Source organism: Eschrichtius robustus, chromosome 15 (assembly GCF_028021215.1).
Source record: "Eschrichtius robustus isolate mEscRob2 chromosome 15, mEscRob2.pri, whole genome shotgun sequence".
NCBI lineage: Eukaryota > Metazoa > Chordata > Mammalia > Artiodactyla > Eschrichtiidae > Eschrichtius > Eschrichtius robustus.
The window spans coordinates 64901639-64917480 of record NC_090838.1 but is presented as its reverse complement, the minus strand read 5'-3'; the positions used below and the strand labels follow the sequence as shown (position 1 = coordinate 64917480).

At 47.8% G+C, this 15842-nt stretch overlaps 1 protein-coding gene across 3 annotated transcripts in view; it reads right to left on the bottom strand.

Moving 5' to 3' along the window:
• Positions 1-15842, bottom strand: part of HK2 (hexokinase 2) — a 61105-nt gene that overhangs the window by 10605 nt on the left and 34658 nt on the right. For all 3 annotated transcript variants that reach the window (XM_068563937.1, XM_068563939.1, XM_068563938.1), the window contains exons 3-12: positions 15109-15257; positions 10411-10530; positions 9707-9802; positions 8811-8910; positions 8303-8486; positions 5727-5882; positions 3810-4043; positions 2356-2660; positions 868-1016; positions 493-612 (exon numbers count right to left, since the gene is read on the bottom strand). In XM_068563937.1, coding sequence (XP_068420038.1) covers positions 493-612; positions 868-1016; positions 2356-2660; positions 3810-4043; positions 5727-5882; positions 8303-8486; positions 8811-8910; positions 9707-9802; positions 10411-10530; positions 15109-15257 — 1613 coding nt within the window. The remainder of the gene's footprint in view (positions 1-492; positions 613-867; positions 1017-2355; positions 2661-3809; positions 4044-5726; positions 5883-8302; positions 8487-8810; positions 8911-9706; positions 9803-10410; positions 10531-15108; positions 15258-15842) is intronic.

Genomic DNA, 15842 nt, shown 5'->3' with positions numbered 1-15842 from the left:
TGTCCTGAGCCCAAAACAGGAGCCTCAGAAGCAGCTGAGCATAATCGACAGCATGGACTCAGGTGTCAGGAAACCGGAATGAAATCATGGCTTAGCCACTCCCAAGCTATATGACCTGCAAGATATTTGGCATCTCCGTAGACATTGTTTTCCTTTCTGCAAAACGGGTATACAAACACCTACCTTATATGGTTGCTGTAAGGGTTAAATGAGATTACGCACACAGGAAGCCTAGGAGTACCTCGCATAAAATGCTTTAAAAATGTCAGTTGTTGATATTATTAGCATCATCATCATTATCCCAAAGATTGTTACCTGCTTGACCTCTACCAGCTCTGACTTGCTCATTCCCATCAACAAGTCCTTCCCCATGACTGGTCACTCATGCCCTTGTTTTCTTCCTCTCAGCTCAGCATTCTCCCCTGTTCAAAACTCTGGCTGGTTCAGAGTCAGTACAGCCCATAGGAGAGCCCTCCAGGAAGGCACTATTACCTCGTCCAGGCTGTTCTGCTGGCAGGGGAAGGAGAAGGTGAAACCCAGAGGCAGGGACACACCCTTCATGCCCATGTACTCAAGGAAGTCGGCAATGCACTGGACGATGTGGTCAAAGAGCTGCAAGGAGAAATTGGGCTCTGAGAGGGGGAACCCTGGCCCAGGCAGGCTGCCCCACCAGGGTCTGAGCACCAGCTCGAGGCCTCCACCCAGGAGAAACGCCAGCTCAGGCACACACCTAAGCAAAGGCCAGCCCAGGGCCCTAGCCCATGTAGCCCTCCCCAGGAACACAGGTGAGCAGAGAAAGCACTGTCCTCCCAGGTGAGAAGTGGGTGTCTCCTGGGGTCCCCTCTCAGAGGTGCCACCCTGCCTCACCTCATCCCCTGTGCCATGCATGACCTCCCGCGGGATAGAGTAGATCTTGTTGTGCATCTCCACTCCACGTCGCTTCCCATTCCGCACGCGCACCAGCAGGACCCGGAAATTGGTACCCCCAAGGTCCAAGGCCAGGAAGTCACCTTTCTCTGGAAAATAAGCCCAGGAAGATGATGCATCTTCCTGATGTTTAGAGTGACAGTCTAAACACCTTCCCCTAATGGGGAGCTCTCCCAGGAGACCCTGGACAACCTCAGGGTGATGGACTGTGAGCTCCACCTAATGATATAGAAAATAAGATCCCTGGGGCCAGAAACCTGCTGGCTCCTTGTGGTTCTCAAATGAATTCAAGTTGTGGGGCCCCAGGAGTCACAATGAGCTCCAGAGCTCCAGAACACAGGAAAGAAATGGTGATACAGTATACTCCAAAATTTCCAGACATGCCACTTGTACTAAATCAAAGGCCACCTTATATAAGTTTCTAGAATACAGAAGGAACAACAGAGTCCAACTCTTTAAAGGAAACGGAAGGGAAATTTTTCTAGAATGAGAAAACCCTCCTTTTTAGGACAGTCACAACGCACTACGTGTGTCACACACAGTTTCCATGCAACCCTCAGGCAGCCCTAAGAGGGAGGCATTGCATTCCCCTCTACGGAGGAGAGAGATCTGGCTGTGCTCAGGGCCACACAGCTGGAAGATGGTAGAGCTGGAACTGAGTCCCAGTCTCCAGCTCTGGAACCTGTACCAGCTGTACCACACTGGCCTGGTCAATGATCATTTTTCTGAATTGCGAAAAGACCTCCATTTCTTAGATTGCAAGACCTAGAGCAGGGGTCAGCAATCTTTTTCTGTAAAGGGCTGGGCAGTAAACATTTTAGGCCTTATGAGCCATAGTCCCTGCTGCAACCATACAACTTGGCCATGGTAGCACAAAGCAGCCATAAACAGCATGTAGGCAAATGGGCATGGCTGTGTACTAATAAAACTTTATTTACAGAAATAGGCAGTGGGTCAGATTTAGCCCATGGACCTCAGTTTGCCAACCCCTGGCCTTATAAGAGCTAGCCCCGGAACCAAAATTCCTGATTTGAATCCCAGCTCTGCCATTTTTCTAGCTGTGTGAAGTTGGGCAGGTTTCTTAATTTCTCTGTGCCTAGGTTTTGTGCAAAACATAATAGCTTGTTAACAAACAAAATTAACTACTAATCTCTGTTAACAGTTAAAAATTAAATGAATTGATACGTGTAGAATGCTTAGAGAAGCATTTGACACATAGTAAGCATTCATTAAGTATTTACTATTATCACCATTCAGTTTTAGCAGAGGAATGCCTTGGTTGAGACCACTGAACACTAGAATTTCCCAGTACTATAGCTGAAGAAACACGGTCAACAATCTGGCCTGAACACCCAATGCTAAGGCTAAGGGAGTCCTCCCACAGCGATTGAACCCTGTGGTGAGCTGGGTGGCAGCCCTGCCGCATACCTGTGCCATCAGGGGTGGCACACACATAGGTGGGCAGCATCTTGACGGGGGCAATGGTGTGAGTCTCCTTGCTCAGACCTCGCTCCATTTCTACCTTCATCCTCCTCTTGACCTCCAGCAGCTGCTCACGGCTCAGCTTCAGAGGCTCCAGGGTCTTCTGGCGGGCTCGGTGTTGATCGACCAGCCGGTAGGCCACTGCTGTCACCATGGCTGCCCCCTTGCCACTGCCATCCTCAGAGCGGAGGAACCGGATGTCGCAGTCGGGCACCAGGCGCCGCACGGTCTTGTGAAGACGCTTGGCGAAACTGCAGTCACAGACGTGGGGTAAGAGGTGGGTGTCCACAGTTAGAGTCAATGGTACAAATGGCTGGGGCAGTAGCTCACCACCTCAGCCCAAATGACACCCTAAACATCCTCTCCCTACTCTTTCCCAAGTTAAGGGTCACTGTATAAAAGCTCAGATATTCAACTGCGACCACCCTGCTAAAAGGAAGGGTGGCCTTCTGGGAAGCCAGTGTCACCTGCATGCACTCACAGAAGACCCCCTTCCCATAGGCCACAGTTCCTTTGCCCAACTTATCAGCCTCAGGTGATTCTGACTCCAACTACTATTCATGTTTCATCCTTCATTTCATTAGATGCTGCCTATGAAAGACCCAAAAAGGAAAAAGTCAAAATGCTCTTCTGGACTTTGGCCTCTCTTTGGCCCATTTCTGCCAACAACCCTAGAGGTGTCTGAACAGCTAAAGATAATAGGTGTGTTCAGCAAGAAATTCTTGTGTGGTGGCTGCTTGGAGCCATGGTCTCCAGGGCCTCGCTACTCCAAGTGTGGCCTGTAGGCCACCAGCATCGCTGGGGGCTGTTAGAGATACAGGACCTCAGGCTGAACCCAGACCTTCTGAATCAGAATCTGCCTCTTAACAAGATCCCCAAGTAATTCGTGTGCACTTTAAAGTTTTTGGAGCTTTGGACTAGGAGCCTAGGGAATGGAATGGCTGAGACCTTCCACATCTACCTTCAGTTAATGAAGGCCCATTGACATGGCACTCATATCAGGTGAAAATGATGGGATAGTAAGTGGGCACAACTGAGAGAAATCCTTCAGGTCCCAACTGAAATTTGAGTATTTCAGCACTTATGACCAAGGGATCAAAACATGGAGGGCAGGGCAGGATCAAATCAATACCCAGGTGAGCCAGAGAAGCTGGAAATAAGAGGGTGCAGAAAAAGAGCCCCTAGAAGCCAGGAGAGCTCTGAGTAAAGCCCTAGTTGGCAGCCTTCAGAAGTAGCCTCCACCCACGCCAAGGAAAACACACTCCCAGCTCCTGCTTGCCCCACTGGGAGCTTTTATTCTACAAAGAACCTCAACTCTATGGTCCATCTCCACCACCCCACAGTGCAAAACAGGGTTCCTGTAGAGTCAGGCCTCTCAGAGGCCCCGAATGCTGGCTCACTGGGGATGCTTCTTGTAGACAGAGCCGTCCACCCCGATGGTGGAGCGCAGCCGCTCCTCGCCCTTGTTCTCCTTGATGCGCCGCAGTACGGCTGCCAGCGTAGCCGCACACAGGCTGGCTGACCGTGTGGACACAATCTGGCAGACCCGGTGAGTGGCCACACAGTCCTCCTGTGTCGGGTCCAGGCCCAGCCGCACCAGGATCTCGCGGGCCTTCTGGATGCCATCCTTCTCCCTGGGAAACAGAAACAGCGTGTGGGCAGGGGTTCACTCACTGTGGTCAGTGGGAGGGGTATGTGGGCCGACAAAGAAAGCCCTCGGCTCCAGCAAACACCATGTCCCAGGGAGGGCAGACACCCACCTCACTGCTCTGTCCACCTATGGGGGGGGAAGCAGTGAACAAGGAGGAGAGGAAAGCACAAGCTGAGCTCCTCTCCCAGACACACACACACACACACACACACGCACACGCACACGCACACACACACACACACAGAGTACTTCAGGTGCCCATTTTCCCCCCAGTGAGAACAACTAATTTTTCTCACGCACATCCTATGGGAGGACAAGGCCCTGGTCTTGGGGCTTTACGCACCAAGTTGTGTGTGTGTGAGTTTGCCTTTCTCAGGTTAGTGGGAATGGTGTCCCTCTGACCACAGGAATCCAGCTGTGGAGCCCATCCTATTTTCTCTCTATAAGGCAGTCAGAGTCTATTGCACTTTACAATGGAGTCAGCACTGCTTTACCTTGCGTCTAAAGACGGTGATAAAGGGTTGATGCTATGAGATTAGCCCTCTTCTTAGGGGAACTAAGTGCCACACAAATATGAGTACTGTCATCCCCTCCAACTTTAACAAGTAGGTACAGTTCCTTCAAGAATTCCACTTAAGGGCTTCCCTGGTGGCACAGTGGTTGGGAATCTGCCTGCCAATGCAGGGGACACGGGTTCGAGCCCTGGTCTGGGAGGATCCCACATGCCGCAGAGCGGCTGGGTCTGTAAGCCATGATTACTGAGCCTGCGCGTCTGGAGCCTGTGCTCTGCAACAAGAGAGGCCGCGACAGTGAGTGAGAGGCCCGCGCACCGCGATGAAGAGTGGCCCCTGCTTGCCGCAACTGGAGAAGGCCCTCGCACAGAAACGAAGACCCAACACAGCCAAAAATAAAATAAATAAATAAATTTAAAAAAAAGAATTCCACTTAAAACAAAGTCATTTGAACTGTCTCACTGCTCTCTTTAGCACCAAGATCACCTCCTCTCCACCATCTGGTCCCTGAGACAAGGCCTCGTCAGGCGACAAGTGGAAGTCTCAAGAACAGGAAACCAGACCCAACCCTTTGGATATTGTTAACTGAAAAACAAAAATCAGGCCATCCTCACTCCCACTCCTGCCACTCTGTGAAGATGTAGGTAGGCCTCAGCCCTACCTTTTGGAAATAAATGGGTCAATCTCGGGGCCATCCAAGGACCTATTTTTCTGTTATGAAGCAGGGGTCAGGACAGAGCCCTTTTTGAAAATCACCAATGGGGAATGAAATGTCAGATCTTCAGGAGAAGGGAAAGGAAGTAGATGCAAGTGAGTCATTAAAGGACCCACAGGGAGCCTCCAGCATTAAGCTTAGGTCTCTGGGCCAGGCAGGAACACAAGTGCAAAAACGTGAGTCCCTGCATGGGGGCCAGCTGTCCCCAGCACCATGAGTCACTTTGGTAGTCAGCACGTTCAAAACAGACAAGAGTGGAGACTATCTGGCCAGTGACATCAAGCCACAGGCCTGCCATGTGAGGCCCAGGCCTCACACTGGGTGAGACCCTCCTGCCATCCACATTTGAAGGGTCAAGGGCCCGTGCGTCTTCCTCATTCCCCAGCCACCTGTCCACCCTTCTGGGGTCCCAGTGAACAGAGAAGGACCCGAAGCTTACCCTTCAATATCTGAAACATCTTTGGTCTCAAAGTGGCCTGTGGCGAGGAGTTCAGGGCTGAGCTTCCCCCCAAACAGCAGCTCCTCCTTGGCCATCTTCACTAGGATAAGCCTCACCAGCTCCCCCATGTACATTCCACTGATCATCTTCTCAAATCTGCAGGGAGATACACACCAAAAAAATTAAGTCTCTGCTGCCAATGAACTCGCAACTTCCTTGTGGAAGCAACATGCACACACGTGGGGTTGATGCAGAACAAAGCACTAACTTGTGTGGCACTGACTAGGAGTGAGAGGTGTAGAGAAGTGATGGTATTTCCTTCTCTAGCAAATAAATGCTCTTTTAAAATGAAATCTTATGTAGAACCTCAATATTTATTTACAAGAGGAAAAAAAAAAGGTCAATCTGATTAAATTTGGGGCACAGGGCCAGCAACTCATCACCTCACACTGTCCCTCCCCTTGCAGGCCATTTGTGGATTCCTGAGAAAACTGTGAAAACAACCTGGGGTGGGAGGATGATGAGGCAAGAGTAGAAGGACAGGTTGGGACAGATGAGAAGGAGTACCAAATGTCAGGTGGTCTTGGGAATCTGGGAGTGAGACATGTTGGAAGTTTCCGAGGAGAAAGGTGACAGGATAGCTGAGAGGGCAGTTGGGTAATTTATTTTTTCAACACTAGGTGACACTGTTTTCTTTACAAGATCGTCTTTCTGGCTTAGATATGTGACAGGAGAAACCAAGCCCTTACAATTCTTTCTAGCAAAAAAGGTCCTTTCTTGGTATCTTAGAAAGGATCTAGGTCCTAGAGAGAGGAGGCACACAGGGCCTTGGGGCACTAATCTACGAAGGCCTTCAGAGAAGGCCCAGAGCAGGGGTGTGGATGGGATTCCGATATCACCTGGTGCAAACTAAAGAGAGGAAGCCGGGCCCTCGGGAAGTGACTTGCTCAAGACCCAAAGCCAGGTATGGCAGAACCGGAGCTAAGTGGAGAGCTGGCAAAACTGCCTGAGCAGAAGGTATGTTTAAAATGTTTAAGCACCAGCACAGGCACGCTGCCTGAGAGGTAGCCCAGCTTCAACAGTAAGGAACTCACAGGTCTGCTTCTGCACCTTCTCCAAAATAGCTGGTTCTATGACAGATAGGGGAGGGGGCCAGTGGGGCTCTGAAGTGTGAGTGGTAAAAGTTTTTATTTCAGTTTTTAAAAACACTTTGTTTCAGTCAATGTTTGGAAAATATTTATTTAGAAACATATAAAGAGTGAAAAAAAGCTCCTCCTCAAGCCCAATAATAACTTCAGGGACAGCTGACACGTTGGTACGTGTCCTCCCAGCACTTTTTTTCTTTTTGAGCAGTTTTTTCAGTCCATGAATTTCTCACCAGCCATGGCAGACACAGACAGTCTATGAAATGGACGCATGTTTCAACATGTGAGAGAAGCTTGTGACTTAAATAAACTGTGCTTTGAGGAAGCAAGGACTCCCCCTGTAAAGAAAAGGACTCTCTTTTATAAAGCTGGTTTATAGGGTTGGATTTTCCTCTCCAAGCAGGGATTGGTACTAGAAGATTTCCTACAACAGTCACAACACCAGTAAGACCAGAGTGGGCCTGGGAATTCCCTGGTGGTCCAGTTGTTAGGACTCCACGCTTTCACTGCTGAGGGCCCCTTTCAGTCCCTGGTTGGGGAACTAAGATCCCGCAAGCCTCGAAAAAAAGACCAGAGAGGGCCTGATTGCTCAAAACGTTTTGTAACTGCCTTCAGAGCTTGCAGCAATCCCTGTTTCAAGATCTTTAATAAGGACATCGGGCAAATGTTTGTGAGAGTGAAATAATGTTTTGTAAGAATCAAAAGTAACTAAAAACCAAGTCTGACCAGGTTGGAGAGACTTCAGGGGTCCAAAATGCTAGAGCCCCTCATCCAGGCCACTCCAGGATCCGGGCTGGACCACAGGTCCAGGGGAGGTGGCCAAATGGGCTCCTTAACCAACTTTTCTACAGGCCTTGGGTCTGGCTACGGCTGGAGCGGGAAGCCCTGGGACTGCTGTGACCCAGCCTAGCTCATAATAGGCAATGCTGCAGGAGTCTGAGTCAGAACCTCAGCCAGTAATTAGGAGCCAACTCTCACAGCCTCATCCCCTGGGCAGTGACAGAGCTGGGAACTACGAAAGGAGCTTTCAGATCCCTAATCTTTGCCATCTCAACATGACTTCTTATGTCGTGCACAAACTGTTTCTATGGACAGCTTACAAACTGAAGATGGAAAGAAAGAGCAGGGCCGCACACTTAGAATATGAAGAATACAACCTTCTAAAATGACTGCTCTGAGAGACCCAGTCAAATCATTACCCATAATCTGTTTTGTCTGCTTGCTCTATCTTTTTTAGAGCCATCTCAGCAACTGATAGTCACAATGTATTAGTAAGCACAACATTCCCATAAAGCAGTGGGTGTCTTGGCAACTTTTGGGGGCTATAAGTTTGGAAAGTAAAAATGAGAACCACCCCCCGGCCCTGGCCAGCCCCCACCTCAGCTCTGGAGCCCACCCCTTGCGCCCACCGCACACAGGGTGGCTGCTCACAGTTGCTTCCCGGGGTTCAGAGAGCCCATGTCGATCTCCTGGTCAAACTCCGTGCGGATGTCGTCAAGCGCGCCGTCATCCCCAAAGGCTCCCCACTCCATGTTGATACACATACGGCCCTCGTCACCCTCCACCATGTCGATGTGGCGCATCTCTTCCATGTAGCAAGCATTGCTGCCCGTGCCTGGACAAAATAAGGAACTGCTCAGCACCCACCCGCACCATCCTCCCCCCAAACCCCACCTCCCTCTTAAACCTCCGTCCTGAGACCACCCAGGGTGGCTGGGATTCCTCAGTGCAGACTCCCAACATCCCAACATGGTCCAACCCACTACCATCCACAACTCCACAAGTCCTGGCTCAGCCCTCCAAAGTGACCGCACCATTATCTTTCAATATGAAGTATTCAATACAAAGGGACATCCAGGCCATGGACCCCTCCTCTCTTTGCAGCCCACCCCCACAATCCATCGGCCAGCACTGCTCCTCACACCCAGTGCTCACGCACCCACAATGAGACCAATCTCGCAGTTCTGGTCATCATAACCACAGGTCATCATGGTCCCAACCGTGTCATTCACCACTGCCACAATGTCAATATCAAAGTCCTGCAGGGATAAAAGGTGGGCTTCTGACTTTCACTGTCACAGAAAGGTTACAGATGTGAAGATGAAGAGAAAGAGCAGTAAGACTCACAGCTCAAGTGCAAGGCTAGAGCTGGAAACTGGGTCCAGATCCAGTCTAACAGCAGCATCTCACTTCCCACCCTGCTGGTCCTCATCTTGGAGGACTTCACTGACAGCAGCCCTGCGGTCTAGTTCACAGCCATCACTACACTGAGAAGAGCCCATCTTGTCATCATTTTCTTCTCATTCTTTTTTCTTTTCTTTCTCTCTCTATCTCTCCCTCCCTCCCAGAAGGTCTTGTCCTTCTGTGACAAGACCTTTATCATGTCCTTTCTCTACCTTGTTCCACCCTAATATCAATATCATCCCAACTTTCTCATTTGAAAATGATATTCAAGTCTTCTTCAGATTAAGAACTAAAGGGTTTTTCTCGCACCAAGACTAAGATTAGTTGTCCATCATGCTAATATGAAGACCCCAAAGGCATTTGATCATATATAAGATCACTGGCATGCTAACTATCTCTCAATATAGGTAGGTCATTATGCAGCACACCTTAAACTTATACAGAGCTGTATCTCAATAAAACTGGAAAAAAATAAAGATTATTGGGTAACATAGCAGAGAAGAAGAAAAGAAAACTTCTCATTAAGAACCACAAAAGATTCTCATGGTGATTTGAGGACAGACAGGGAAAGACTTCAGAGTGGACCCAAAAGAATGTAAAGAGCCTCCAGACCCCAAGCTCCTGCCTCCCCATCTCTGCTGCCCTACTCACCCCTCTCCTCTGGATGGCTTTCCGGATCAGAGTAACCACATCTTTCCCTTCCACACCACTGGACTTGAACCCCTTGGTCCATGAGACCAGGAAACTCTGGAAAAGGACCAAGGAATATTGACTCCCACAAAACTCAACCACACTCCTCATCATTAGGAGACCTCTTCCATGGGGCTAAACTAAAGTCATGACTGAATTTGTATATTTCTTCCTAACTAGTCTAGGAAGGAGAAACTCTGTCAATGACCAAGAAAGGAGACTAAATGAATGATTTACTGCCCCCAAGAAGTGGAAAGAGCAGGTTGTAGAAATACCAAAATAAGACACTTGTATCCTAACGTCATTAACTTTCAATGATGTCTATCATAACACTTTAGAACAAAGGAGTCCCGGACTAATTTCTCACTCCTGTTTCCCTAAGAGGGATAAGGATAATGTGCAATGTATATGGTCCTGCAAATTGCCATTTGACAGTGATAAAGACCCCCTCTTCTCCGATACCTCTTTACCATCGCTCTCACACATACCTACACACGCTCTTCCAGAAGGACAGAACTCCCAATATTCAAACACTGTCCACTCGATCCATCAGAGCAACCTCCTTTACAACGTCCATTGTAAAGGTAGCAGGTGGCTCAGAGTTCTTCCCAGTCCTCCCAGTCCAAAGAATGAAGCAACAAAAGTGTCTGAAGAACTCATCTTACCTCATCTAGTTTTGTTTGGAGACAGGGGAATGAGAAGGTAAAACCCAAAGGGAGCTTCTTGTCTTTGATTTGTAGCTTATCCATGAAGTTGGCCAGGCATTCAGCAATGTGGTCAAACAGCTAAGGGCACACAACACAGGAAGATGAGCAGGGAGGCAGAATAGCATAGAGATTAAGAGCATGGACTTTGGGCTCAGAAAGGAACTAGTTTAGCTGCATGCATGCAAGATATGTATCCCCTCTGAAGTTTTAATTTGTTCATCTATAAAATGGGGGTGATAACTGCACCTGCTCATGAGTTACCAAAAAAATTAAATGAGTCAATACATATAAGGACTTAACACTAGTTAGTGATTATTAAATATTGTCTTCCACTTAAACCATTTATCCAACCCACTGTCAAAATAACTGCATTAGGCAGGGGAAACCATAGCCAAAGCTAATCAGAAAGTCACCGCAAGCCCTGACAACAGAATATCCTTTGGTGGCTCTGTCAGAACCTCCCTTGACATGGATGCACAGCTGACTGTCTTACCAGAAAGGGCAGCCCATCTCACTGCCAAGAAGTATTTTAGCATCCCTGTCTCTTGTGATTGGGGGAGGGGATGGGACATTCTCTGTTGGCATTCTATAAATGAACTTAACGAAAATAAGTAACTTTTATATTTTTCCTCCACTCTAGAAAACCAATTTTCTGGGAGCAATTCCAAGAAGTTAGTTTTGTATTCTAACTTCAGTATGGAACACTCAAGTGAGTCCACAAAGAACACTGAAGAATAAATAGGGTTTTATGGGTGGGCAGCCTCACAACCGTGACTATTCTAAGCAGGACCCAAGGCCCCTAAGAAAAATCCTAAGCCTAAGAAATCATCCAGACTTTCAATCTGCCCCAAAGCCCACAGCCCCATGGCTTCCTTTTTGCCCACTCAGCATCCCCAAAGAGAAATTGGTGACCATTCCAGACACTTAGAGACTGAGGCCAGGAACATTCTGGTGCAAAAAGTAAGCAAAGGTCAAAAAGACTGAGGAGCAGACATAGAGAATGGACTTGAGGACACGGGGAGGGGGAAGGGTAAGCTGGGACAAAGTGAGAGAGTGACATGGACTTATATATACTACCCAATGTAAAATAGATAGCTAGTGGGAAGCAGCCACATAGCACAGGGAGATCAGCTCGGTGATTTGTGTCCACCTAGAGGGGTGGGATAGGGAGGGTGGGAGGGAGACGTAAGAGGGAGGAGATATGGGGATATATGTATATGTATAGCTGATTCACTTTGTTTTAAAGCAGAAACTAACACACCATTGTAAAGCAATTATACTCCAATAAAGATGTTAAAAAAAAAAAAAAAGAGAGACTGAGCAGATTCCAAGCGCCAGGTTGACCAGATGGCAAAATCTAAAAGCCAAGGGAGGTGAAAGTGGACAACATTCCTTTCCTTCTCCAGGCAGAAGCAAGGAAGATTCCACTAATCCTGGGGTCCCCAAAGTGTGGTCCACAGCAGCATCACCATCATGTTACAAATGCAAATTCTAGGGCCCAAACCTAAACCTGCTGAAACAGGTGTGGTAGAGCCTCCAGGTGATCCTGAAGCAATGGTTTGAGAACCACTGCACTAAACCACAGAAGTATTTGCATTTATAAAGGAACTGAGAGGCTTGGGGTGGCAGGGTAGGTTGAGAGATGCACTGGCTCCCCAGATGTCTGGGGTATGCTCAGTGAGAGGCTAGGAAGACAAGACAAGCCCCTCCTAGAAGGGGGCCAGCTCTAACTGAACTTCCCACATCGATCCTGTCTCTCTGTCTGATCATGTGCGAAATTAACCTCAGCTGATGCTGAAACTCTCAATTTCCAAACCAAAACATTCTCAAGAGGAAACGCTGGGCAATGACAGGGCTCTCTCACTAAGAGGATCCCCAATGCAAAGTGCCAACTCCCTTGAGCAGAGATCAAGTATTTTAATGTGGAAATAGGGTTTCTAGATAGATACTCAGCAAGTTCTGTTCTGTTGGGAAGTTGATCAGAGACAAAGTTTACAATAGGGTTAAACAAATTCCCAGCACCTTCTTCCTGGTACTCTAGTCAAAATGATCTTTAGTACAGGAGTTTTTAATCCAAAAAAAGGAAGTTGCAGAAGCTGTGCAAAGAGATAAGGCCAATCATCAGAGATGGGGGGAGGGGTTGGAAAAAGTAAAATGGTTTCCCCTCATCCAGCCCTGATCACTGCTCTCTTTCCAACTGCACTACCAACAGGGGAAGGCAGAAAAAAAAAAAAAAAAAGAGAGAGAGACAGTGAAGAGGCATTAAATAATGTGTTGCCCAATACAGTAGCCACTAGCCATCTGTGGCTATTTCAATTAATTAGAATTATAAAAAATTTAAAAGTCCCTTCCTCAGTCACACTAGCCATATTTCAGGTGCTCAATACTACACGTAGCTAGTGGCTGCGTCACTAGACAGGGCAGATATCAAATGGTTCCACCACCGTGAACAGTTCTATTGGACAGTTCTGAGTTAGAAGAACCTACAGCTCTTTAAAAGAGGGTAAAAGGAGACCATCTGCTTCCTTAAAAGGAAGACTATATCCTTTTCTGTTAGCTGATGACCTAAGGATAAGATACTGGGAGAAACAGCTAACATCTTCCTGCCATAAAAAGGCTCAAAGGGCATCATTTTATGAAGGTAGAAAAGTTTCCTCTTCCTTATTGGTCTGAGAATCTGTTCACTCCCCTTCCCACAGGAAACACCTTAAAAAATCTAAAGTGGCTGCTATTACCATTTGTAATTCACTGCTCTCATGTGAAAGTTCATGTGGCAGAAGACAGACTCTGTCCAGGGACCCACACTGCCCAGGTTCACAGATCTTCAAAAACTTTTGCAAGTTTTGAGCTTGGTGATTTGGTCTTGGTTTTAACTAAATTTTATTTTTTAAATCCATTTGTTTCCCTATAGTTAATTAAAAGACTGATACTTAATATTATAAAAAAGAAAGAAAGAAAAAGGAAAAGATAGGGAAAAAAGCATCAGTAATTCCACCACTAAAATAGCAACAATGAATTTCCTTCCAATCTTTTTACCAAGTGTTTTCTGCTGCTTTTAGGACAATAGCATTCTTTCCCTTTCTTAGGATGGAATAAGCACCTATATTTTCTAGTTTTCTTTGTTTCATTTTTATATAGCATTTTTTTCCATTTATTTGAAGGATTCTTAATATCACAGTAGATTCATAGTTTCTTCCAGATGGGTCTCATAGATTCTTTCGGACTAACACATTTTGTTTCTGTATATTGGAGCCACGTGACAACCTCAGTGCAGCTCAAATCCCACTGTCCCAGAGACTCAGCCTCCCGTGTCCAACCCCAGCATTAAAACAAGGAAAACAGGTTTACCCTGAGGGTAGTAGGGACCCTGGACCACCATGTTGCCTAGTTCCAGGAAGCACCCATGGACTACATAATGTGGCCTAAAAAGTGGAGCCTCCTAGAGTTGGACAAACACAGACTCCTGTCATATGGATCTGACTTTGTGTCTTGCCTCTGGCCCCTCCCACCCCTGTAATCTAAGGCCAAGTCACTCAATCTTTCAAAGCCCGATTCCACATCTAGAAAATGGAGATAGTAGGCGCACCCAGCCTTAGGGCTAGTGTGAGGATAAAATTAGGAAATCTATACAGAGCGCTTTCACTCAGCCTGACTCCTGTCAGCTCTTCCTCCTGATGGTTGCTCATCCACTTCAACACAACATGTATTACTTTCTGTGGGCTGATATGTGTGTTTGGTGGTCCAGTTGGACTTGAAGTCCTGGAGGGGGAGGACCAGGACTTTGATTCCCAGCAAGGATCAGTGGCCCAGTGTCCAGTAGATGCTCAACACATGTTTGGACACTATCATGACAGCAACTCCATCCTTGCTCGTTCTCGTCTAGCTATTACTGAGATGACTCTTACTTGGATTTCACATTTCTTCTCCATCCACTCTTTTTATTGTATGTGCCGAGTACAAAATGTGACTCTAGAGGTCACAGAGATATGGGGATGACTAAGCATGATTTGGGGCCAGTGTGGAAGCACACGGAGCCCACTGCAGTGCCAGGTAGAACAGACACCCAGAAGCTGGATTTTAGTGTTTTCTCAACAGGCTCCCATTCCTGTGTGTAAAAGCTCTTCTGTTTCAGAAGGCAAGAAAAAGAGGGAGCAAATAACCAAAAAGGCAAAGAGGCAGGTCCCATTTCATGCAACGCTATGCTAACAACTGTGAGTCAGAGGGCTACAGAATGACCACCGTGGCAGGTGGCAGTGTCAAACCACAACCGTGTATTCTACTGACTTGCTATTCAATGACACCACTAACCATAGGTGTCCAGGTATATTGGCCCAGCCTCCTGGCAGTAGGCTTTCCTCAATAACCAGTGCATGCAAGCACACCTCAAATGAGACGGAAAAATCAAACTCCCTCCCACTAAAGCCCATCCAGACCCTGGGGCCTTGTGCCACACTCCCTGCCCTCTGGCCATGTGCGCCTCTCCTGATAGAGGCCCCCCACCTAGCCTCCAGGCATGGAGGAGGATCACCCAGCAAAGAGAGGACAGGGAATCTGAGCTTCAGTCAAGGTCTCCTCCCTCCAGACCACAGAGAAGGAGCAGTATCTGCTCCTGTGGGGCCCAGAGCCCCAGTGGCCACCCCAAGAGATGGGTCATACCTGGGTGCCACTGCCTCTCATGATGTCCTCGGGAATGGCGTAGATCTGGTTCTCCATCTCAACCTTCTGGAGTCCATTGTCTGTCACTTTCACCCAAAGCACACGGAAGTTGGTCCCTCCAAGGTCCAGAGCCAGGAATTCTCCATGTTCTGCAGAGAGAAGGACCACTGTTAGTTTGGGAAAGACAAGGTGTAACTGTTTCACAGAGACCAAAACTTAAAACCCAAGAATCCTGCCATAAACACTGGTCATCTCTGGGTGATGAGGTGGCCAGCGGGTCTTTTTTCTACACACTTTTATGTATTGTCTGATTCTTTTTCTTAATGCTAAACACTTCTATATTACTTTCAGAATTCACCTAAAGAATCAGACAGTTTCACATCCAGTGATAGGGTGCCCACCCCCTCACAAGAGCTATTTCCCAAGGGCTTTCAGCCAAGTCCCCATCAAGCTCACAGGGCCCAGCAAGCCCTGCACCAGGAGAGCAGGCCTCAGGTTTTTTGGGGGTTTTTTTGGTTTTTTTTAATTAATTCATTCATTTCTGGCTGTGTTGGGTCTCTGTTGCTGCGCACAGGCTTTCTCTAGTTGCATCGAGCTGGGGCTACTCTTCGTTGCGGTGTGTGGGCTTCTCATTGCGGTGGCTTCCCTTGTTGAGGAGCACGGGCTCTAGAGTGCAGGCTCAGTAGTCGTGGTGCACGGGCTTAGCTGCTCCGTGGCATGTGGGATCTCCCTGG